The sequence below is a fragment of the Salarias fasciatus genome, chromosome 8, assembly GCF_902148845.1.
Source record: "Salarias fasciatus chromosome 8, fSalaFa1.1, whole genome shotgun sequence".
Lineage (NCBI taxonomy): Eukaryota > Metazoa > Chordata > Actinopteri > Blenniiformes > Blenniidae > Salarias > Salarias fasciatus.
Genome location: NC_043752.1, coordinates 21818098 through 21842463, shown reverse-complemented (window position 1 = coordinate 21842463; position 24366 = coordinate 21818098). Strand labels below are relative to the sequence as shown.

The window sequence follows — 24366 nt, the reverse complement described above, 5'->3', positions numbered from 1 at the left end:
CGGGTTTTTTGGCCTGTGGGAAAGGGGCTTTAGTTGCAATAAATACCCACTAGATGGCTCTGTCTCCATTCAAACACCATTAGTCCCATTAAATCAAAACCATTCCAGTAGTTATCAGGTAAAAATGTTGATTCCATCCTTAGGCACAGGAGGAGGCTGCATATCAACACTGCTTCAGCTCTAAAAGGAAAAGTACGGTTTAAACAGCTTTCACGTTGTTGTAGAATGAAGTAGAACAATATACTCACCCAGAAGGCTTTTTTGATCCGAACAGTGCTTTGGGAGAAATTTAGATCCAAAATTGAGCGGCGGACGTCCGTATACCTCTGGCAGACGGGGCAATAAAGAGCTAGCTAGCTAGCTGTAGCACCAGTGGTGGAGGCAGAATCTCTCCCTCCAGCTTTTTGGGTTGCTTCCATGGCAGCTGGTTTCTGCTGTTGTAAACCAGCTTTTCCTGACACAGCCTCCACTCAACGGTGTTTCCTCTGGTAGTTTGTTTGAAAAACTGCCACTTCGCCACCATCGTGTACCCGAGTCTACTCAAAGTGATGCCACCTGGCTCTGCTAAAGGTTTTTTTTTTCCACCTACCATTGTGCCCCATGCATCTAGTATGTATGTGGATAACTGTTATTAATGTTAATGTCATTATCTGGACTGGAGCTGTCAGGCAACATTATCACCCCTAAAACTACCATATATTTTGGTGAGAAATAAATGAGGTTGATTTCACTGAATGATAATGATTTGTCATGTGTGACCATTAAAACGTGACACTCCTCCATGTAACCATGTCCACGGACAGTCTCCTGTGTTTTTGGGTGACGTCAGCCACTATAGACTGGAGTAATAGTGGTGGATGCAGCATCAGTGCTCACAATGATTCTGTAATGAAACTCCTCTTCCATTTATATGCTGATGTTACAGGAAGAAATTTGCTTTTACTTCTAAAGTTTAGAAATAAAAGCAGATTTCGGTCATGTTTGCTTCATTGGCCTCATTACACTGATAGCTGTGGTTGTGTGATTTTTACCTAAAAATCTGTTGTCTTATCACCGAAGATGCTGAAACATAATTTGAAAATCATGATAGCCATACCTTTTATCTATCCAGGTTGAGAAAAGAGGAAAATGTGCTTTCCAACCAGCAACAAAATGTGCATTGCATAACAGAATGAAACAAATACTAAAATAAGCGGACAATAAGCGCACTCGGATTGGGCAACTTAAACACTGAAGTCTGAGAAGTATCTCCGTACATACGTAATCCAGTATCATGTCAATCTCTAGAGCTGATTTATCATGTCTCTGGATGAAAGTGACAGAAATTACTTTTTTCTCTGAAGGTTTTGATGCTGATTGATGCTAGCTTCGGCTTTGAGATGGAGACATTTGAGTTCCTCAACATCTGTCAGGTGCATGGTTTCCCTCGCATCATGGGCGTGCTCACTCACCTCGACTCCTTCAAAAACAAGAAGACACTTAGGAAAACCAAGAAGAACCTGAAACATCGCTTCTGGACAGAGGTGTACCAGGTAGCTGCAGCAGGTGTTCTCCTGGGGGCCTGGTCCTTCGACACAGGATCACACTGACATGTGTTACTCCTGGCAGGGGGCCAAGCTGTTCTACCTCTCAGGGATGGTGTACGGTGAATATCAGACTCAGGAGGTGAAAAACCTGGGCCGCTTCATATCTGTGATGAAGTTTCGTCCTCTGGTGTGGCAGACGTCCCACCCTTATGTTCTGGTGGACCGGTGAGTTGCAACCATTGTTTTATCTGCAATACATGAAGCTGAGGTTTTGTACATCAGTGCATGTCACACAATGATGTACAAAACCTCAGCTTCATAAAGGCTATCGTGTTGTTGTCGGAACGCTGACAAACAAAATGGAGGTCCACAACTCATGTCACGGCAGTATTTCCATTTGGCTTTAGTTATATAGCACAATTACTGCACAGCCACCTAAGAACATTACAACATGTAGAATCAAGTCAGCTGCTGTCACATGAGGAGGTAAAGGAAATAAGACCCTTTCACTAGGGGTGCGTGGTATCAACGTTATGACGGTAGAAACAATATAAATTTGGCCACAGTAGAGATTTGCACTCTACCGTCATACCTGTCATTTCATCTGATGCAGTTTATCAGCTATTACGTAAATAAAATGGGCGGAAACGATCGTTCAATCCTTTACTGAAAAAACAGTGCATTAGATCATTGAACATGTTACAGCCTTTTCTGGCACACGTCTTCCCGGCTAATAGCACTCTTTTTCTAACATGCAGAGAGAGCCTGGCTTCAGGGGCCATCCTTCCTCTGTGGTGTCTGTATAAAAATAAGGTTGAACATGTCAACAGCACACCTAATGGCATGAAGTGCAAATCCAGGTGAATTAAAACAACTACAAAACCCATTCAGAAACACGTCCATTATAGGTTTTACACCGCAGCATGTATACTGTGATATATACCCTTGCCATGAAGAGATTTAATTTATACCGTGATATGAATTTTGGGTCACACTGCCCAGCCCTGCTTTTCACCAGTTTTTGTCAAATCAGTCTCAACTGAAGCCACAAAACCTTGACAATGATGTTCTTTTTAATTTTTACTAACAAAGTAAGACTTTATAGTGCACGTATGAAGTTTCAGAATTACAATTTTAGGACAGGAGATTTTATTGAAAGTTTTAAAGCAGTAAAATTTTCACCACTTTACATTTCTGTTTTTTATTTTTTTATGTTTTCAAGCTGATTTAAAACTAGGGCTGCAACAATGACTTGATAAAATCAATAAAAATGGATGAGTAAAAGCATTGGCAACAAATTTCATCATCGATTCGTCTTATCGTATGATTTACCTTAAACAATGTTCGGCCACATAGACCCACAGATTTCCTTGGCTATTGACAGTGGTGCACATATCGTGTTGCAGGCACAACTCACCTCACAATTCATTTCGATTACTTCAAAACTTTCACTGTTTTTTTTCCACACTGAGCATATATTGAGCAAACATATCTCAGGGATATGACGTGACTGAAAAATAGCATAATGGGTCCGCTTTAACAACTATCTTATTAATTTAAAAATTTCAGTCAACGCCCCCCTAAAACATACGTTTCCTAATCTCCAGTAACAGGCTTCATTGGCCTTGGGGAACCTAGCAAGCTAGCTAATCTAGCAGCAACACTCTTATGGAGGATGTGGAGCAGTACTGGGCTAACATAAGAGAACTTACCCGGAAGTGCCAGAGCATGAGGCTGTGTCATTGCATCTGAGGTAGAGGTCGTGGGGTTTCTCTAGTTTTCACACTGTATTCTTTCTCCATTCTTGTACTCTTCCTGTCATTCCTTGTCTTAATATTTTGGATATACTCCTCTGCGTATTGCAACCCCCTTTGCCTCAATGTGGAGGATATTGCTCAGGCGTTGCTCCAGAAAGTGCCACTGACACGTGTGGGTATACCTCTCCCCGCCGTCAGTTTCATGAAGCTTCTTGGGCTAGCAGAAGTATTTGGGGGACTGAGCTTTTGCAAAAGGTCAATTGAACTGTGGAGTAACCACAATTTTGATTACATTAATTTTCATCCACACTGATAGTTTAAATTTTTATAGAGGATAGGGTTCATATTAGACGGCATTATTTCTTTCGAATTTGGGAGATTCCTGAATATTTCATACCTGATAACAACCTTTTAAGATTGAAGGTAGTAACATGCCTAGAATAGCATGATGGTGAAAAAGGCATGCTTTCAGATTTGTTTCAATTCATCCTGTAGCCTGTAATCCTTGAGTATGATTCAGTGCATGCAAGCAATGCTGTTCAAGATTTTTCAGGTATGGTTAGCACTGCTCATGTCATCAGACTATAGAAACAATTTATGCTCACTGCTGCCTGCATAGACCCCTTAATGATGCTGCCTTTTTAAGTTTGTGGTGCATAATCTTATCTACCGGCGAAACTACTCCGAGTTGATCAAATTAACTCACATCACTTGTTCTGGAACTGAAAACTCAGTTTCCCACCTCAATAGATAAACTTAAAGTTTGGAGTTACACTCAATTTGTTGACTGTGCTTTTCAAAACGGACCTCAGGCAGTCTATAAACTGGTGCCATCGACACCAGCGGACATTTCAACATGCTAGTGACCCAAAACTCACAGCAAAAATTTGGGCCTCACTATGGTTAAGGGCCCAGAATATTTAGGTTTTACAGTGGCCCAGCCAGAGTCCTGACTTCAATTCAGCTGAGAATCTGTGAAGTAGCTAAAGGTCAGAGTGATGGAGAGAACCTGCAGCCTAAAAGGGTTGACTGAAAGAGTTTTTGGCTGAAAATGGTCAAAAATACCAATGGAGATGTGCAGAAAACTGCCTAGCCTATAAGAAGCATTTGAATTCTGTAATTGCCATGAAAGGTTTTTCTATTGGATATTGAGAAGGGTATTCTTTTGGATATGCCACGATTTGTTCTAATGAAAATGAAAGCTGAGAAACATTTTTTCCACAACAATCCCTCTTGTATCTTCTTCTTTATCACGTCTTTATTTTCTGGCAGATGTCTGTTTCATTTCTAGTCACGAAAAAACTTTCTGGTTAAAAAAAAAAAAGTAAGTACTTGAGGTGAGAAAATGACGAAAGGCTGTGTGCATTTATACCTTTGGTTTGATGTTCACACTGTGAAGGTGATGTTGTGTCCTCCTTTGAGCAGCATGGAGGACCTGACGGATCCCGAGAGGATCCGGACAGACCCCAAGTGTGACCGAACAGTCTCCCTATACGGCTTCCTGAGAGGGACGCTCCTCAAGAACAGAGGGCAGGTTCATATCCCAGGTATGGAAAATGTCTAAAGGTTATTGCTGCAGTTCATCCCATTTCAAGAATAAACGTGCTCCGTTGTACTGTGTGATCACCTTTGCAGGTGTGGGAGACTTCCAGGTGAGTGAGGTGAACTTCCTCCCTGACCCCTGTCCACTGCCGCATGGCCAGAAGAAAAGAGCGCTGAACGAGAAGGAGCGGATGCTCTACGCTCCCATGGCGGGTGTTGGGGGGGTTGTGTACGACAAGGATGCAGTTTACATTGACGTCCCCACGAGCCACATCATCCAGCAAGAGCAGGTGTCTTGTCTTTCTTGTGTGTGTGCCAGTCTGTCTTTATGAGTAGGGTTGGTGATGATTTCAATCTTCTGTGGTCTAGGAGGAGACTCGGCCCACCACAGAGCTCGTCCAGTCGCTCATTGACACTCACGCCACTCTTGATGTCAAGATGGCTGCCAGTAAGGTTTCTCTGTTCAGCAACTCTGCTGTCCTGGAACCCACAGACATGGAAGAACCGGAAAGGTAATAAAAAAACACTTACTATGTTCATGTTGACCAAAACATATCCATAAAAAAGACCACTAATTTGATCGTTTCTTATGAATATGTCTTTGTATGTCCCGAGTTTCAATTTGTGCTTAGTACTACTACAACAGTAACCTTGCTGGCAAGCTGAATTCTCGCGGTATTTGTTCACACACACCACGAGAATCCATCTTGTACCACTCGGGCTCATGCGCTTGGGCTCTGATTTTTTTCCTTCGGACCAATCACGCGTCGTTTAGGGCGGGACATGAAGGTTTGACGAAAGCAGGAAGCGACGGACTGCGAATAATATTAGCATGACTAGCGCAGATTTTCGCTACATAAACGGCAAAAATCACTCGACATTTTGTCACGAATCTCACTTTCGGTTCAGTGTGGGCTGATTGTTGATATTCACTTGCCGGGTGCATGCTGTCGACGCCATTTTTTTCCTTTGCGGTGATTGGCTGAAACCAAACATGGTTAGGCGGGCGCACGGTGTCCTCCCGTCCAATTGAACGCAAAGAGTTCTACAGCAAGTCCCTCCTTCCCCGAGCGGATTTGCTGAGTGAAATCCCAGATTGACATGTGAAGCAATTCGTTGCTGCACATGTCCTACCTCGATTATCCAGACAGTGTTGGGCAGACACATTTTCTTGTGTGCTGTTTGGCGTTAAGAGTTAAATACGTGAGACAGCATCCTCCCAGTGGGTAAGACCTACAGATTTGAAATTTGTCCAGTTGACACAAAGATATTCCTGATGAAACGCTATCAAAATGTTCTTCGAAGATGGCTATGATGGCCAACTGATGTTCCATCCTTCACCATCAAACAGGAAGTAATGTCAACCTTTCATGTGCATGTGCCAGTCTTCCTCAGACTTGAAATATACAATGGGGGAAATAAGTATTGAACGCATTAACTGTTTTGTCATTACATTTATTTCCAAAGATGCAATTCATGTGACATTTCTTCCAGACACTGGTATTAACTCAAATAATCCACACATGAAAAGAAATCACAACATTCAAATCCATAAATAGTGATTATGTGGAATTGAGTGCAATAACACAGGAAAAAAGTATTGAACACACTATCTGAGACTCGTTTAATACTTTGTGGAGAAGCCTTTGTTTGCAATGACTGCTTCCAGACGCTTGTTGTATGTATGAACTAATCGCCCACACTGCTCAGGTGTGATTTTTGCCCATTCCTCCGCACAGATTGTCTTCAAATCCTGAATATTCTTTGGTGCCCTCTGGTGAACCCTTATCTTTAGTTCTTTCCACAAATGTTCGATCGGATTTAAGTCAGGTGATTGACTGGGCCATTCTAACACATTGATTTTCTTTTTTTTAAACCATTCGAGAGTCAACTTTGCCGTGTGCTTCGGATCGTTGTCCTGTTGAAAGGTCCAGCCCCGTCTCATCTTCATCATCCTGGTGGATGGCAGGAGGTTCATCTCAAGAATTTGCCGATAGATGTTTCCATTCATTGCTCCTTCAATTATATGAAGTCTGCCAGTACCACGAGATGAGAAACAACCCCATGCCATGATGTTTCCACCACCAAACTTCACTGTTGGTATCGTGTTATTTGGGTGATGTGCAGTGCCATTTCTCCTCCAAACATGGTGTGTAGTATGACAGCCAAAAAGTTCAATTTTGGTCTCATCTGACCAGACAACATTCTCCCAGTATTCCACAGGCTTATCCAGATGCCGTTTAGCAAACTTTAGACGAGCTTCAACATGCCTTTTTTTGAGGAACGGAGTCTTGCGGGCTGAGCGTCCATAGAGGCCATGGCGGTGGAGTGCATTGCCTATCGTTTTCTCTGTAACACTTGTACCTGCTGCCTCCATGTCTTGCTGGAGTGCTTTCCGGGTGGTCCTTGGCTCTTTGAGAACTCTTCTGACCATCTTTCTGACTCCCTGGTCAGAAATCTTGCGAGGAGCTCCTGTGCGCGGCCTGTTGATGATAAGGTGATGCTTCTTCCACTTGCGGATAATGGCCCCATCGGTGCTTACTGGAATACTCAGATTCTTTGAGATAAGTCTGTAACCAGTTCCATTCTGATGCTGAGCAACAATCAGGCTGCGAAGGTCTTGAGAGAGCTCCTTGCTTTTACCCATCATGAGATGTGTCTTGTTTGACTACTTGGTGAAAAAACAACCTGTTTATAGGGCCATCAATTAGCACTAACCCAGCTGATGTTGGTTTGCACTTATAGGAAGTACAAAGACTAATTACTTTCAGGTGTGAGATGGTATGGTGCCTTTCCTTGACAAACTATACAGCTTTCCCATGGTGTGTTCAATACTTTTTTCCTGTGTTATTGCACTTAATTCCACATAATCACTATTTATGGATTTGAATGTTGTGATTTCTTTTCATGTGTGGATTATTTGAGTTAATACCAGTGTCTGGAAGAAATGTCACATGAATTGCATCTTTGGAAATAAATGTAATGACAAAACAGTTAATGCGTTCAATACTTATTTCCCCCATTGTATGTCCAAAAGACACCCCAATCACATCCCTATGCCATTATCCAGTCAGTCATTGGATGCCATAATCCATTATCCAAATGCATGTTATGTCTTTGAACCGGCAAAAGTTTAAGTGCAGCGACTTTAAGATATGCTGTTGGAGCTGGAATGAAAATGTTGACAGTTTGAGAAAATGCAACTAAGAAAATGGTCCAACCCTAACTGTAATCTTTACTAAATAGAAAGCCTTATGCCGAGCTGAGCAAGTGTTGGCCTCCCTAACTGAAACTAGGAACTGGTTTCACATGACAGGATCCCGATAAATGGTAAATGGACGACACATACAGTATATAATGCATTTTACGCTGCGTCGTCACATTCACACACACATTCAAACACTGGTGGAGGCAGCCGCCATGCAAGGCGCTCAGTATGTCCACTGGGAGCAGTTGGGGGTTCAGTGTCTTGCCCAACGACACTTGGTTAAATAAATAGGGGAGATGGAGAATCGAATAAACAACCTCCCGATTGTGAGACAACTGCTCTACCAACCGAGCCACAACCACCCCCATTTCTCCCCAAATCATAGCTGAAACCGCTGCCTCCTGTTTTAATTTTAGAGAACTTAGGAACCTCCAGCAGGACAGCACTCTGAGAACCAAGCGTTCTCCTTCGACATTATGGGACTAACAGCTCTTTAAGATATGACGGGGCCTGGTTATTCAGAGCTTTATAGGTTAAAACACAGGTGTCAAAGTGCATTTCTGGAGGGCCGCAGTCCTACATGTTTTCCATGTCTCTATGAAACACAGCCGATTATAATGAGGCACTCATTATCAGGCTTTCTGCTGAACTTGGTGACGAACCGTCATGAGATCCAGGTGTATTGAAGCAGGGCGACATGGGCTGTGTTCGAAACCACATACTTACCTACTACTCATACTAACTTATTGAGTATGCAGTGCGTTTACACTGGCAATATGCGATTTGTGAGTATGCGAGAAGTTCCTCTCCCTCGGTAAGGCATCGTAACTGGTCTAATTCCGTTAACGGGACAACGGTCCAAACGGCGATGTTAAGCTAGCTATATTGCTGAAAGGTTGGCTTCTTGTTTTCAAAGTAAAAGCACAGATTTATCACTCAGGTTTTTTTGCATGAAAAAGGGAAAGGGGTGGTTTATTTTTGTGAAAATAACCTGAAGTGCATTGCTCACTGTGGCTGGCTTAAATTTTGCTGAATTCGTCCGAACAAAATCATAAATGGTTGGTATTCGGACAAATAAACGACACACTCGGGCTCTAAACGACTGATTCGCCTAATTTAAAAAAAAAAAAAAAAATCTCGAGAAAGTTATACATTTGAAGAGTTTAGAGCTAAAGTGAAATCAGCTTTTGTGGGTTATTATGTAGTATGCTGTAGTGTAAACGCTTTACATACTGTCTGATGGACTGGGTATGCAATATGCACAGTATGGGTATGGAAGTATGTAGGTGGCAGTATGCGGTTTCCAACACAGCCATGGAAAACATGCAGGGCTGCGGCCCTCCAGGCAGACCCGGATCTACCATATGGGCAATCTGGGCACGTGCCCAGGGGCCCTCGGGCTCAGAGGGGCCCTCTGCTGGCAGAATTTTTTTCTTGTTTGCAGCAACATTATACCTATTACAAGAATAAACTGTTTTGTACTTAGTTGTTGCAGTAAAGTGAAACGACACCGCAATTACACAAAAAAATGCTGAAGAGCGATGGAACTGTGGAGCTATAAACAGCTCTATGACAGGAGCAGCTCCCGTATGTTGTGTGCTGTGTTGCCAGATTGGCTTCTTTAAGTCCTGGTTTAAAGTGACTCCCAGGTTCCTCACTGTGTTACTGGAGGTTAAAGTGACACCATCCAGGGTCACTATTTGTTTAGATCATTTCTCTCTCGAGGTGTTTAGGGCCAAATGAAGTAACTTCTGTTTTTCTTTTTCTTTTTGAGTTTAGAAGGATACAATTATAACTCAACCAGGTTTTTATGTCTGTAAGACAAACTTCTAGATTGAAAAGTTGATCAGTGTCATCTGGTTTCATAGATAGATTTGTGTATCATCTCACCTTTTTAATCAGGCTTTTAACTGACCTTTTATAGTCCTCGTATTCCATTTTTATTGATGTAATTTTATTCTATTTTATTATGTACTTTCAACTTGTTTTACTTTTTTACTTTGTAATCCTGTCTTATTTTATTTTAATTTCGTATCATATTTTATCATATTTAGCTGTTTAATTCCAGTGTTTCCTCAGGGGGGTCCTTCACACCGGGAGTTGGTCCTGGTCCAACGCGGAGGTTACTGTGCCCGAGTCCTCTGGTCCTGGCTGGCCTGGGGGGCTCCACACTTCGGTGTGCGGGTTCCCTTGGTCTGACGGGGTCGGGCGCTGGAGCCCCAGTATTAATGACCCTCGATTTCTCCTGGTGTGGGCGGCCCCACTGGTGGTGTTTTCCCAAGATGCTCAGTGCCATGCCATGTCTTCTCTGTTTTGTGCAAATTAATGGGTGGGTGTGTGGGTGTGTGGATGGGTGTGTGGTGCATACTGTTTGATGGCGCGTTTTTTTTGTTTTTTTATGACTGTTTTTACTGTTTAGCACTTTGCGTTGTTTTTATTAATATGAAAAGTGCTATATAAATAAAATTTGATTTGATCTGCATTACAATGGAAGTTCATGGAGTATTTCCTGATGATGTTCCCTAAAGGAAGCATGTATAATGTGAAGACTATAGGTCCCAGGACAGAACCCTGTGGAACTCCATGTTTGACTTTGATCTGAGCTAAAGAGTCATTGTAAACATTAACAAAGTGGAACTTGTCTGCTAAATATGATCAAAACCAGTTAAATTCTGAACCTTTAATCCCAATAATATGTTTTAGTTTCTTTAGTAGAATGTCAGGATCAGTAGTATTACAGTAGGACAGTTTTGATTTTATTGTGCTGAAACAGGTGCTCTTCCTTGTGTTGTGCCTCAGAGAACTTGTCTGGGACCCCAGCACCCAAAGAGAGAGGCGAAGGGTGGTCTTCACTGAGGAGGAGGAGGAGGAGGAGGAGGCGGCAAGTGGCTCTAGTGATGAAGAGCATCACGACTGTGACAAGGCTGAGCAGGAAGAGGAGAATAGCTTGGCTACGTTTCTCAAAGAGGCCAGAAGTGACTGTGGGAAGAAGGGAGCAGCTCCTCCAGCCAAGAAACAGAAGGTGGAGAAGACAGAAGCTGAACTGCCAGCCTTTGCAAACAGCGAAGATGAGTTGGAGATGAGTGAGGACGACGACGACGTTGAGACAGCTGGGGGATACTCTGGACGCTACTCTCAGGAGCACAGTGACGACGAAGATTCAGGTGATGGCTCAACAGAAGAGGAGGTCAGTGAAGATGAAGGCCTCGTGAAAAAGCCAACCAGAAGTGAGAGTGATGAAGATGACCAAGGTGTGTCTACAGGTAGCTACTCCTTTTTAAAATGTTTGCTTGTCCAACACTTGTGTATTATACATCTGTCAGTGGATCTTTGGGCTCTCACTTAATTTTGAAGAATCACAGGAGTATAACTTTATTGATAAGTGACATGCAGAGAAATAATGATACCAGAATTTCATATTATGCTTATTGTGACCAGAAAGGTCACGGTTACCGTTATCCCAGAAATGTTGAAATGTGTAGAAAGTAGGGGTGTAACAAGACATGTATATGTATCGAACCGTTTCAGTCCGGGCCGTTCGGTTCGGTACAGGACTGTCCCCAGGTGAGTTCACGGGCCAAAGTTTATTTTTCCCCCGGCTCACGGGCCGGATGTTGCTCGTGTTTACGTTCTGCCGCTAGCATGTGCAGCTACAACTGCAGCCATGACTGCTACTGCTAGCAGCTGCATTCATGCTTCACATCTCCGCGTGGCGCATTGGTCCCTGGGACGTAATGTCATGAATTTCTGTGCACGGACGTCCGCGCGCGGGACAGATTTTGTGACCGTGTTGCGCCAGAGCGCCACAGCAAACAAACCATGACAGACGTTAGCTTTGAAAAGTGAGTCTGTGAAGCGAACAGGCTGCAACTCCGTCTGAAGAAACTCAGAGAAAAGCTGGAGGACGGAGAGAGCAGACTCTGTCAGGAGGAGGAGAAGGTCTGTCACTGAAGAGAAGCAGTGTGTGAACTATACCGCGGCTGTCGGCGGGGGGGGGGGGGGGGGGGGGGGGGGCTCACTTATTGGGGGGGTGCGCGTGCCTTGGAGGGAATATGTCTGCTTTAAGTGACGCTTAAGGCATAGCACCCCCACGCTTCAATGGTGAGGACAAGTACTGCATGCAGGTCAGCATCTTTATTAAGTGAAATAGTGATGTGCAAATCATCCATTAAAATTGGCCTAATTCTGCATATAATCCATGATTATGATCATACTAAATCAATAATAATAAATTAAAGGAAATACATGGGGGGAAACAACATTTTTCCAATATTTAGGGCCCCCCCAAAATTTCACAAATCATGTTTTCAGGGGGGCTCATGTCTCATCAAGGGGGGCTGAGACCCCCCTGGCCCCCCCATAGTTCGCACCCTGAGAGAAAGTATCTCATCGCTTGGATGCCGGCCCGAGATTCAGAAACAGAAAAAAAAAAGGCTAAATAAACTCTGATACTAAATGATAACGTACTGACAATATATGTGCCTCATTTCCTATAAATAATCTGAAATAAAGGAGCAGATAAACAGTCTACTGGAGGATGCGTGGATCAGTGCGCCTGCATGGAACGTACACAGCTGAGCCCAAATGTAGCAGCAGAGAAGAGTGTTGGCATCGGTGATGTACCTCAAAGCGGACTCAGACATGCGGACATGGGAAGCATGGACAACAAGAAAATTTAGGTTTTGCATTTTGTTCCCTACTGTATTGAAACCGAACCGTGACCTCAGAACCGAGGTACGTATCGAACTGAGATTTTTGTGTATCGTTACACCCCTAGTAGAAAGTACTTATACACAGATCGAATACAGTCAAGTTTCATTTTGAAAAAATACTTAAAATGTCAAGTACAATGAAATTTGTATTAACAAAAACATTCAGATATTTTGCATTTGCATGCAAATATATTAACATGCAAACTTCAAACACAGATGTGCATTAAAGGTTGTATAGAAGATCTTAATACTAACAAAAATGAATTAAAGTTAAAAAATGGTGTTACTAAGCTGTAGCAGCCTTGTTTTTATCGTGATCAAAAAAAATAAAATAAACAATCAACTCTGGACGTTGTAAAACCAACATTACTTTAACCAATCAATAAGGAGGTAGCCTCGTTATCTATTGGTTTTCTAACGTGTCAGTCAACCTCTCTACATTTTTAGCATAACTGTCATGCTCCTACGCCGTTTTCATACCCCCTCCCCCACGCGCTCCACCCCGCTTCCCCCAGGCTCTGCTGCCGCGATCAACAGTTTCAGTTTCAGTTCAGTTTACCTTTTCACCTGTAGACTTGAGACAATTGCCACAAACAATGTATGTTTTAATCTTAAAACGAGACTTGTGTGAAAAAGTCCGGAGAGTGAGAGGAGGAGGGGGGTTTGTTTACGCCTGCATGCTGCAGTGCACAGATCAGCTGTGAGCTCCGAGCGTCTGCTCCAGTCCTGCAGCTCCACACAAACTTCCCCGTCCTCCTCTGATCCACCGAGAGCAGGGATGGCTCAGGGACAGGATTGGACGCAAGTACAGAATTTTACTCATATTCGCTTGTTTTGTGTTGTTCAAAAGGACACGTTGGTAGCTACGTGTTAACGCTATGATGCTAAGTTGCTACATGCTACTCAGCTCACACACCACAAACTTTCTGCGTAAGGAGGAGGCGTTCCTCCGGAGAGAGCAGGGGAGGAGCGGGTGTGGGTCACGCATGCGCAGCATTTCAAAAAGGACTAACTGTCACTGGATTTCTCTCTCCATGGAAAATCCTCCATACAACTTTTAAAGCTCGTGTCCGGAGTTTCCGTTCCTTTCCAATGTATGTATCATTTTTAAGCAGAGCTTAAACGTGTCAGTCTGGTTCGATACTATAATATGATATTAGCATAAAGCAATATAAAAAAATTATTTATGAGCCCCGCCTTCGTCTCATAGACCCCCGTTATCCGAAAAAGCGCCGGTCAGCGTCAGCCAATAGATTTCGAGCTTCCGCCTTGTCATGCTGTCAGTCAAGATGTGCACGCAGTCAGAGAGCACGGCCGCTCGCCCAGCAGAGGAGAGTTAGCTCTGCAGCAGCCGCCGCTTACCTCGGATATATCCACTGTCTGCTGAACATCCACCGTAAACGGCTAAACATGTAGGATGCTGTAGGACTCAGAGGCTCTCATTTTCACCCGACAGATAATGCGCGTGCGCAATTAAAGGGACGTGGCTTGGTCGCTCATGAAAGCAGAGGGAAGGCAGAACCTCGAGACGGATTGGAAAAAAAACTCTCTTTCAAAACTCCGGACACGAGCTTTAAGGATGGCACCTTATCGCTATCAGAGGGAAGAGCATTTTGTGTAAATTGTAGATAAGGATCAAAACTGCTTTTCCTTAAAGGGACTTAAGGCAAGATTTGTGAAAAACTACACATGCATTTCCAGTTTATTCAATGCTAATGGGCCGTGAAGCATTAAAAACCTAAAATAACAGGCCTATCCGCATATCTGTCTGTTGCCTTATACAGGCTGTGTACCAAATAATTTGTTTGCAGTTTGGGGTCTGAATTTCCCGCGCAATTCTGGGGATGTGACGTAAATTGACGCTGTTCGCGCGTTGCCGAACATGAAGAACATGGCCGCCGTGGATACGGACTCAAACACTGCACTAGTGCAGTGCTGTGAAGAGGGACAGTCTTTAAAAGCCTCAGCATGCTTCCCTGTCGCCGTTCCTACGCCATGTATGTAGCACCCTACGCAGCACCTACGCTAGGGCTTGACGTGCACCGGAAGTGTTGGTGCGTGCTCCCGTGCCGCCTTGGCTGGTGGTTGCAGTTCCCCACAGCGCCTATCACGGCAGCACTGAGGTAAATTTTGTAAAGTTGCGTTAAGTCCCTTTAAATTCAGTATTGGATTTAGTGTCATAGATTTAAGAACGGGTACGGAAAGAATACTTTCAGTGCTTCATGAACCTCAAGTTGAAATCAAATGTGCACATAAAAGCAACACTACCCCTTTAAATCAAATCAAATCAGATTTTATTTATATAGCACTTTTCATATTAATAAAAACAACGCAAAGTGCTGAACAGTAAAAACAGTCATAAAAACAAAAAATAAAAACCGCGCCATCAAACAGTATGCACCACACACGCACACATGCGCATATACCCTTTCACTTCCAAATCTTTTCACTCTTACCCAAAGCCCCCGGACAAAAATGTTTCTCATAATTTGCTAAACCTAAATCCATGGAATAGGGGTATAATTTCCAGGAGTTATAAAATAATACAGCGCATCGACCCTCCATTGTAAACTAAAACACGAGAAGCTTGGGAACGGGATCTCGTTATCGCAGTTACAGATAATGTTTGGGCTCAATGCATTACTAACATACACTCCTCTTCTATATGTGTTAGGCATGGATTACTACAATTTAAGATCCCTAATAGAATTCACTACTCTAACGAAAGACTCACAAAAATATATCCATCTATTCAGCCCATCTGTCCCAGATGTGCCAACTTAGTATCGCTATGTCATATGTTCTGGTCCTGCCCCCGCCTCAAAAATTCCTGGTGCTCTGTATTCCATTGTCTATCAGCTCTATGCAATACATCGCTCAATCCTAATCCATTAACGGCTATCTTTGGAGTCGTACCTACGCTAACACATACTACAAACTCTCAAAAGAGAGCAATAGCATTCAGTAGCCTTACAGCACGCAGGCTGATCTTAATTAATTGGAAATCCAACAAATGTCCACCCTTTAGGAGATGGATTCAGGAGGTGCTGTCTTTACTCCAACTAGAAAAAATCAGGCATACATTAAATGGGTCAAATGACAAATTTGTGAGAGTGTGGTCTCCATTTATTGAGTTTGTGAAGAAGTCCAATTTTTACTAGATTATGTGATCCAAACGACAGGCTTAGCTGACCTGTCTGAATGGTCCACCGGGATTATAGTTCGACACTGACAGCTTTAACAGTGATGCTGGTCACCCCTTCTCTTAAATTATGCCATGCTCTGTCCATGCCTTATTGATCATCAGTAGCACTCTTCCAAGATCATTATGGCCTTGCAAGTCTGAAATTTCACCAGATATCAATGGGTCTTTTTTTTTTTCTCTCTCTCTTCCCTTTGTGTTCTCTTGGTCCCACGGGAGGGGATATGGGGAGGTATATGGGATTATGTTTTTTTTGCCATTTTGTATGTCTGTTTGCTTACTTGTTTATATAAGTGAAAACCTGTTTAAATAAAGTTGTTTACAAAAAGGGGGTTTCTATTGGCCCTGAGTCATCAGGAGACACGGTGATGTACAGCTGAGTGTCGTCAGCGTAGCTATGGAAACTGATGCCGTGTCTCCTGATGACGTCCCCAAGTGGAAGCATGTAGAGATTAAAAAGTATGGGACCTAAAATTGAACCTTGGGGAACCCCACACCTAATTTCATGGGTTCCTGAGGAACAAGTATCCATGCTTACATAAAAACATCGATCTGCGAGAAAAGAACTGAACCAGTTAAGAACAGTACCAGAGAGGCCCACCAGGTGACTCAATCTATTTATTAAAATGTGGTGGTGTGCTGTGTCGAAGGCGGCACTCAGATCCAGCAGAACCAACACTTGAGTTTTTTCTTATGTAAATTCCACCTGATATCATTTAAAATCTTTAAAAGGGCATCTCGGTACTGTGGTTCACTCTAAAACCAGACTGATGTATTTCTAAAATGTCATTTATCATTAAAAAGTCATTGAATTGGTTAAAAACCAGTCTTTCTAAAACTTTACTTAAAAATGGTAAGTTGGATACTGGTCTGTAGTTATTAAGAACATTGGGGTCTAAATTGCTTTTCTTCAGAAAGGGGGTTCACCACCGCCGTTCTAAAGGCAGTGGGGAAGACACCCGTCTGAAGAGAGCTGTTCATGATATTTAAAATCTGTTCCTCCAGGAATCCATGAAGTGATTTAAAAAGTGGTGTGGGGATGGGATCTAAAAGGCAGGTTGTTGATTTTACTTGGGAGAAAACTCGACCAAGAGTCCTTCATCAACCAGGTCCAGACTGTCCAGTGTGTCCTCAGGCATGGACAACGGTTCAGCTGTGTTGACTGATAAAACCTGTTCTTTGATTTGTCTGTAGCACAGACATTTTTATTCTGAAATTTAACCAGTTCTGTGGTGGACTTCGTGCCTCACTGGATACTTCTGAAATTGCTGCGCTGTCTGGCCCAGTTCTGGAACTGCGTGTGCAATAATTGTCAGCAGTGGTACATGGCAGAAACACTACTGACACTGGAAACTGCACACATGCTGTGGTGGTTTGGTTGGGCAAAGCATTTCTAGGTCTTTCTCCTAACATGTAAGAGTTGTTTATACTGGCTTTTAAGTTTGGCAAGGGATTTTTTAAGGTCAGGTTTAAGTTCTTTTAAATAACCCAACAATCATCTTTTCCCCACATTAACCCCTTAAGCCCGAGCGCCCCCCAATTGGGGGCCTGACAGCAAACATTTCAGAGATTGTCTAATAAATGCATTATTTCTGACAGAATGTCATGATGCTTACCATCAAATTAAACAGCAGAACCTGGGCTAACCGAATATTTCAGCCATTATTACACACCCCAAACACAGCTTAAACACGAACTAAATGAATTATGAACAATATTCGTGACCATATCAACCCACTCGCTGAAATATTGATTCTCGCGCTATAAAACGTGATACAATTCACACAAACAGCCTCTCATATGAGAGCTGAGACTCCGCCACTCAAAGCCCTCTAAAACCACAGAATCTGCCAGAAAATGCCACAGAACAGCCAACAGCAAGATCACTTTTTCAAACTGCGGTTAAAAAAAAAAAAAAAAAGCCTCTTGCCTGGACTTTTGGCCGTACATAGTCCAAGTAATGCGTTTATTGTCTATTGGGATCGCTTAGCATAGCCACTTAGCATTCTCTGACGTCAATCGGGGCGCAAAACTGACCCCTCATTAGCCTCAAGGAGTTCTGTGATTGGTCTGAGCCAAACAAGTTTGTCTGCGCCATGACAGTGTTTTGCTTGTTCTGATTGGCTAACAGAGCTGTCAATCACATGTCGGTGACCCCCGCTGCATTCTATTGGCTCAGACGAATCTAGCGACGTACGGGGTGTCTGTATTCATGAAGCCGCTGCGGAGCTGGGAGCCTGTATACAGAGGAGGCTTTACGCACGGCGCGTCCTGCTGAGCGTAAACACACGCTCTGTGTGGATTTCCACTGCAGTCACGCCAGAGACTGCTCTGTTTGGATGTATTGAACATCAGCAGTGATATAAAAGTGAAAAATATAATTTGGTACATTGGAAAATTCAGATTTCACAAATGGCACCATAGTGTGCCAAAGTGTGCCATCGCCTGACCTGTCTGTACTGAAACCTGTCAAATGTTGTTCTGCTTCACTTTCACAGAGTCAACCTTTGCAGAGTGTTCATATATTTGACTATGATCTGATGGAGGTTTAGAGCTGCATCTGGATTTTTCCAAAGAGATGATCACATTGAAAGTGCTGGGTTTTTTTAGGCGAGACTGAACATTTTTCATTTGTGCTGTGTTCCATCTTCAGTCACACTTAACCAGAAACATATATACTGATATTTGCACATCTGGACAAATCTTACAAGTGTTCACTTTATGAGGAGACAGTAACCACTCAAATAGGCCGAGTTATTGCAGTGCTATACTCTTTTTATTTTATGTCATTTCCTCCACATCGAGAGGAACCAGCTGAGGTGGCTCGGACATCTGTTTAGGACGCCTCCTGGACGCCTCCCTAGGGAGGTGTTCTGGGCATGTCCCACTGGGAGGAGACCCCGGGGAAGACCCAGGACACGCTGGAGAGACTATGTCTCTCGGCTGGCCTGGGAACGCCTTGGGATCCTCCCAGAGGAGCTGGAGGAAGTGTCTGGGGACGGGGAAGTCTGGGCATCCCTGCTGAGACTGCTGCCCACGCGACCCGGCCCTGGATAAGCGGCTGAAGATGGATGGATGGATGGATGGTCATTTTCGAGAAGAGGCTCTGAAAAATAGCCTAGGGCTTTACGCACACGCAAAACATTCACATGCTTTAAATAAATATAATAAATTACACATTAAATTCACAAATGAACAAAGCACAGAAACACAGGTTCAGAATGATATATTCGAGGAAGGAAAAAAAAAAGCAACATTTATGTCTGCCCTGGTTCAACTGGGCATGACACAATTATCAGATTCAATATGTTATAATGTATCAGTCAGTAGCACAGTTTTACAGAAATAATTACATTAGATCGTGCTTTTTTTGTTGTATTTGAATTATTTTGGATATTTTTCTAGCGCTGCATTGACATTTGACAACTATAAGAAGCAGTGATACACCAATGCCCAATTTTTCTTGGTTTTTAAAGTATAACTTTTCTAATTAGTCATTAGTAAAAATTCAAGGAATGCGAGTGTGTCTCTGCCACATTTTTCAGTTAGTTTTTTTTCCAACAAAGCTCTCTGGTGAGCATCTAGCTAGTCAGGGCTTCAATCCAAATATTTCAAGAGTCTTTTTATGTTCGGCAGGAGCATGTATTACGTGCTATTCTAACAGGTCTGTACATCCTGCGAGAATGGAGGGAGTCTACCAAGAGTGAATGTTGAAAATTACCAACCACTGCAGCGTCATTTAAGCCTAATTTAAACTTGAGCAGAACTGTATCATGACTTGGATCCTTCTTGATTCACTGAGCAGCAACTGCGAGGTGATAAATAGCTGACTCTGCTGATCTACAGTCACTTCTGATTGAGTTACTGGTGTTGTACAAACTTACTCTTTTTCTTCATGTTTTGCAACATAACATAATATACGAACATAATTTACACTAATGCCGTTTGTCATTCTAGAAAGACATGAAGAATCTCTAAACTGCACTACTCTTGGGCTGGTGATAGATGAGGTTACATGAAACTGGCTGTATTATACAAGCATCTTGTATGGTGCGGTAGCAGAGCTGATTCTGGTGCATGCCTCATTATAATGTGGTGTGCTTTGATCTGAACCTGTTTGTGTCGACAGGAGCTCTCAGATGGAAGGAGAATCTACAACTGAAGGCATCACAAGCATTTCTACAGCAACAAGAAGAGGCACCAAATCTGAGAAAGCTCGTCTATGGTTCAGGTATCCATCATTCTGCACCAGCCTAACAGGTTTTAATCTTTGCGATATTTCTGAACCGTAGATATATAACATTAAAAACAAAAAAAAAACTGATGTGCAATCACTTAGATTTTTTTAATGACAAACTAAAATGAAAGAAATGTTAACTGTTCAGTTCACAAATGTTCAGTTAACACATACACTAAATGAATAAATATTTTAAAGGATTAGACATGACAGGTTCAGCAGATGAAGAGGAACCGATGGAGGAGCTGGGTGGGCTGTTTCGTATCAGCCGCCCTCAGAAGAACCGGAGGTTTGGAGCTAACGCTGTGGATTGCTCCCGCTTCCTGCCTGATTCCTTCTACACCTGGGATCTCCAGGAGGTACCCTTTATTGATTTATTTTTTAATTAAAATCATTACTTAGAGCAGAACTATGCAACTTCTGCTGTCGCGCTCCCCCTACTGGTCGCCTGTGTAAGCTCACTGTCGTAAACGTTCTCTGCCCCCGCCCCCGCGTGCAGATAGCGTCCCACTCCCGTTTCCTTTTTTCCGCTCGTCAGACAAAGGTTCTTTCTGTCTTTTTGGTTCTGCCATCTGTGAGCACCTCTGGGTGGCGTTGCTAACGCTGGCGAGGGTTTCATGTTTGTTTTACGTGCTTTTATACTTGTACTCCCGTATGAGTGCCGTAAAGCAGGTTTGTTCTCACCAGATGTAGTCGGGTCGCTCCTCTGAAAGTTGCAAGCGCTGTTTTTAGGACACAGACCCCGGGGGGAGGGGAGGGACCGGCCAATCACCGTGACAAGTCTTTGTTTACCGCCACAGGGATTCTGAAAATCATTTATTGAGGTAAAAACAGTTGCATAGTTCTGCTTTAAGCTCGGCTTGCTTCTATCAGTTCACTGTGAAAATTAAAACTATACTTGTATGAATCATTTAAATAACCACTAACACAAAAAACATGTTGGTTTATTTTTTTTTTAATGATTAAGGGAAAAAAAACCCCACTATCTGTGTGGTTTTTGCATTGATGCTTATAAAGACCACCTTTCCAAGTTAGAATCCCAAGTGAAGCCCTTTTGAATTCAGCATTGAATTATAACCAAAAGAAAGAAGGCAGGAGTCACATTTCAGTTTTTCCATTTGAAACATTGAAACATAAACTTATAGGACAAATGTTTGGAGTTGTTTTATTACTTGATACTCCTTTTCTGATACTTTTTAAATATTACTTTTAACAGCCATTTTATTGTTTTAGTTCTTAACTTTTTATTGAGGCTTTGTTTCCACTTTCAAGTCTGTTGTATTTATGAGTCCATTGTTATTTCACTGGCTTTAACGAGCACTCTTCAGGTTCAGTTATGCCCTCCACAGAATGTGATGGACAATCCACACCCAGATCAAGAAACTACAACGCAACAGCAAATAAAACTAGGAAAATACTGGAGCGTCCAGACCTCTGCCAGCAGCTGAGCCCTCACAATCCCCCCCACCCCCTGGCTGCTACATTGACCTAATGTATCTGTGCTAACCTCAAACACATCAAACAAGCTTCAGAATACCTCTAGTTTACTTCTTTTCAATTTACTTCTGTTTTGATTTTGTCATTCTTTTGTGCAGCACTTTAATTTGAAAGATGACTAAAACACAACTCCCAGAGCAGACTCCTCACACTGGCCCTCATTTATCCGTCTTTCTTTGAAACGGGTGCAGATTTGAGTGGTGAGCTCATTGTACACTGGGGTCCATGGGAGATTCACCAAAATTTTGTACCTCACTGATGTCAGCATTCCAATGATCCTGTGTTGATAAATACAGCCACTGAATTCAATCGTCATTAATATGTTATGCCTTGAAACATTCATGGTTCTGAAGCCCCGCCCACTGAGGTCAAACACTGAAAGGAGCCAATAAAAAAAAAAAAAAAAACCCTTTTCCGAGCTGGGAATGGATCCTCTCAGGTCTGAGGTGGAGGTGAATCAGGAGGAGCTCTGTGGAAGAATAAAAACTGGAATTAAAGGAGAATAGAAAAACACTGCGTGGAGGAAGAGCCCAGCGGTAGTGAACAGCATCGCTGTGGACAAACAGACACCGACTGAGGTCTGAACAGATCATCCATCCATCCCTCCATCCATCCATACATCCATCTATCCATCTTCCACTGCTTGTCTGGGACCGGGTCACGGAATCAGCAGTCTAAGCAGAGATGCCCAGACTTCCCTGTCCCCAGACTCTTCCTCCAGCTCCTCCAGCTCCTCTGGGAGGATCCCAAGGCGTTCCCAGGCCAGCCGTGAGACATAGTCTCTCCAACATGTCCTGGTCTTCCCCGGGGTCTCCTCCTGGTAGGACCCCAGGGAGGCGTCCAGGAGGCGTTCTAAAGAGGTGCTGAGCCTCCTCAGCTGCTCCTCTGGATGTGGAGGAGTAGTGGCTCTACTCCGAGCTCCTCCCTGGTGACTGAGCTCCTCACCCTATTGCAACAACACATCATCAGCAGGGTAAAACTAACCTGTTTCACAACGGTCTAACCCAGCTCACGTTCCCTATTGGTGGGTCACCAACCCAACGCTTGGTGAATTCTGCTTCACAATGACAGGAAGAGCCGACATCCAAGGATCAAAAAGCGACGTTGCTATGAACGCTTGGCCGCCACGAGCCAGTTCTCCCTGTGGTAACTTTTCTGACTCCTCCTGCTTAAAACTAAAAAAGTCAGAAAGATCGTGAGGCCCCGCTTTCACGGTCTGTACTCATACTGCGCTCAGTCATTTTGAGCCTGTGTCTTTGTCAGAACTCACTCAAGTGGTCTAAAGCCTAAAACCATCTGACTATCCACTTGACAGTCTCCCCCCAAAATTTTTAAAATCTGTCTTTGATGCAATCGGGCCTTTCATCCTGAAGCTGATAAATACTTCACTGAGCTCAGGCTGTGTTCCTGACGTTTTTAAACATGCTGTTGTTCAGCCCCTCCTAAAAAAGCACGGCTTGGATCCTTCAGTGTTGTCTAACTATAGGCCAATCTCGAAGTTGCCCCTTTTTGTCAAAGGTTTTAGAAAAAGTTGTACTTTCTCAGCTGCAGTGTCACTTGAATTCAAACTAAATTGCAGAAAAATTTCAATCTGGGTTTAAATCATGCCACAGCACAGAAACGGCATTGATAAAAATTTTTAATGATCTGCTTTTAACAACGGACTCTGGTCAGCCAGCTGTCCTGGTGCTTTTAGATCTCACTGCAGTCTTTGATACCGTGGACCATGAGATTTTATTATCGTGGCTGGAATCGTGTTGGAATAAAAGGCACTGCTTCAGAATGGTTCAGGTCATATCTTACTGGGAGACAGTTTCCTGTGAACGTCGGCCCTTTTTCATCAGCCAAAGCTAGGCTTACGCGTGGAGTTCCCCAGGGCTCTAAACTGGGTCCGATTTTGTTTTCTTTATATTTGTTGCCACTTGGCTCAATTTTTTTGAAAACATCAAATCTCCTTTCATTGCTTCGCTGATGATATACAGAACTACATGCCACTCACATCATTCTGGTCTCTTCAAAATTGTCTGACCGAAGTGAAAGATTGGCTGAAATTAAATTTTCTGAACCTAAATGAGAACAAAACTGAAGTAATTCTGTTTGGTGAACCTGTTTCTGCCTTTGACCTCGGAGTTCCTCACAGTTCTTGTGTAAAGAACCTCGGCTTCATCATCGATAGTTCTTTTAAACTAGACAAGCAAATCAGTGCTGTGGTGAAAGCGAGCTTCTTTCAGCTGCTGATCGCCAAAGTGAAATCTTACTTGCCCTCCGACCAGTTGGAAAAACTAATTCGTAAATTCCTTACGGCACGTCTGGATTATTGCAATTCCCTGTATTATGGTCTGGATGCTTCATCCATTCGTGGCCTACAGCAAGTATAGAATGGGTACACAGGGAGAAGGCGTTTCGATCATGTTACTAGACCCTCCAGAAAAACGCGAGCAAAAATTCTTGATTATGCGTATCTAAATCCCAGATTATGCAAGGTAAAATGCTTGATTATGCAAATGATTATGCGGGGTTTTATGCGGTAAAATCGCAGACAGTTGTGAAGTATGCTGTGAAATATGCGAAAGGATGCCAGATATGTAGATTACCCACTCTCTTTCTTGCACGCGCGCACAGACGCACACGCACACACACACACACCACTAAATCACATTCATTTTATATTAGTTCGATAGTTAT

At 43.1% G+C, this 24366-nt stretch overlaps 1 protein-coding gene across 2 annotated transcripts in view; it reads left to right on the top strand.

Moving 5' to 3' along the window:
* bms1 (BMS1 ribosome biogenesis factor) overlaps positions 1–24366 on the top strand; it is a 76180-nt gene that overhangs the window by 10989 nt on the left and 40825 nt on the right. Inside the window, exons 5-12 of one of the 2 annotated variants that reach the window (XM_030098526.1) lie at positions 1344–1532; positions 1609–1751; positions 4709–4830; positions 4919–5115; positions 5195–5337; positions 10833–11284; positions 20077–20178; positions 20383–20543. In XM_030098526.1, coding sequence (XP_029954386.1) covers positions 1344–1532; positions 1609–1751; positions 4709–4830; positions 4919–5115; positions 5195–5337; positions 10833–11284; positions 20077–20178; positions 20383–20543 — 1509 coding nt within the window. Of the gene's footprint in view, positions 1–1343; positions 1533–1608; positions 1752–4708; positions 4831–4918; positions 5116–5194; positions 5338–10832; positions 11297–20076; positions 20179–20382; positions 20544–24366 lie in introns of both variants that reach the window. The other variant, XM_030098524.1, reaches the window with a different exon arrangement.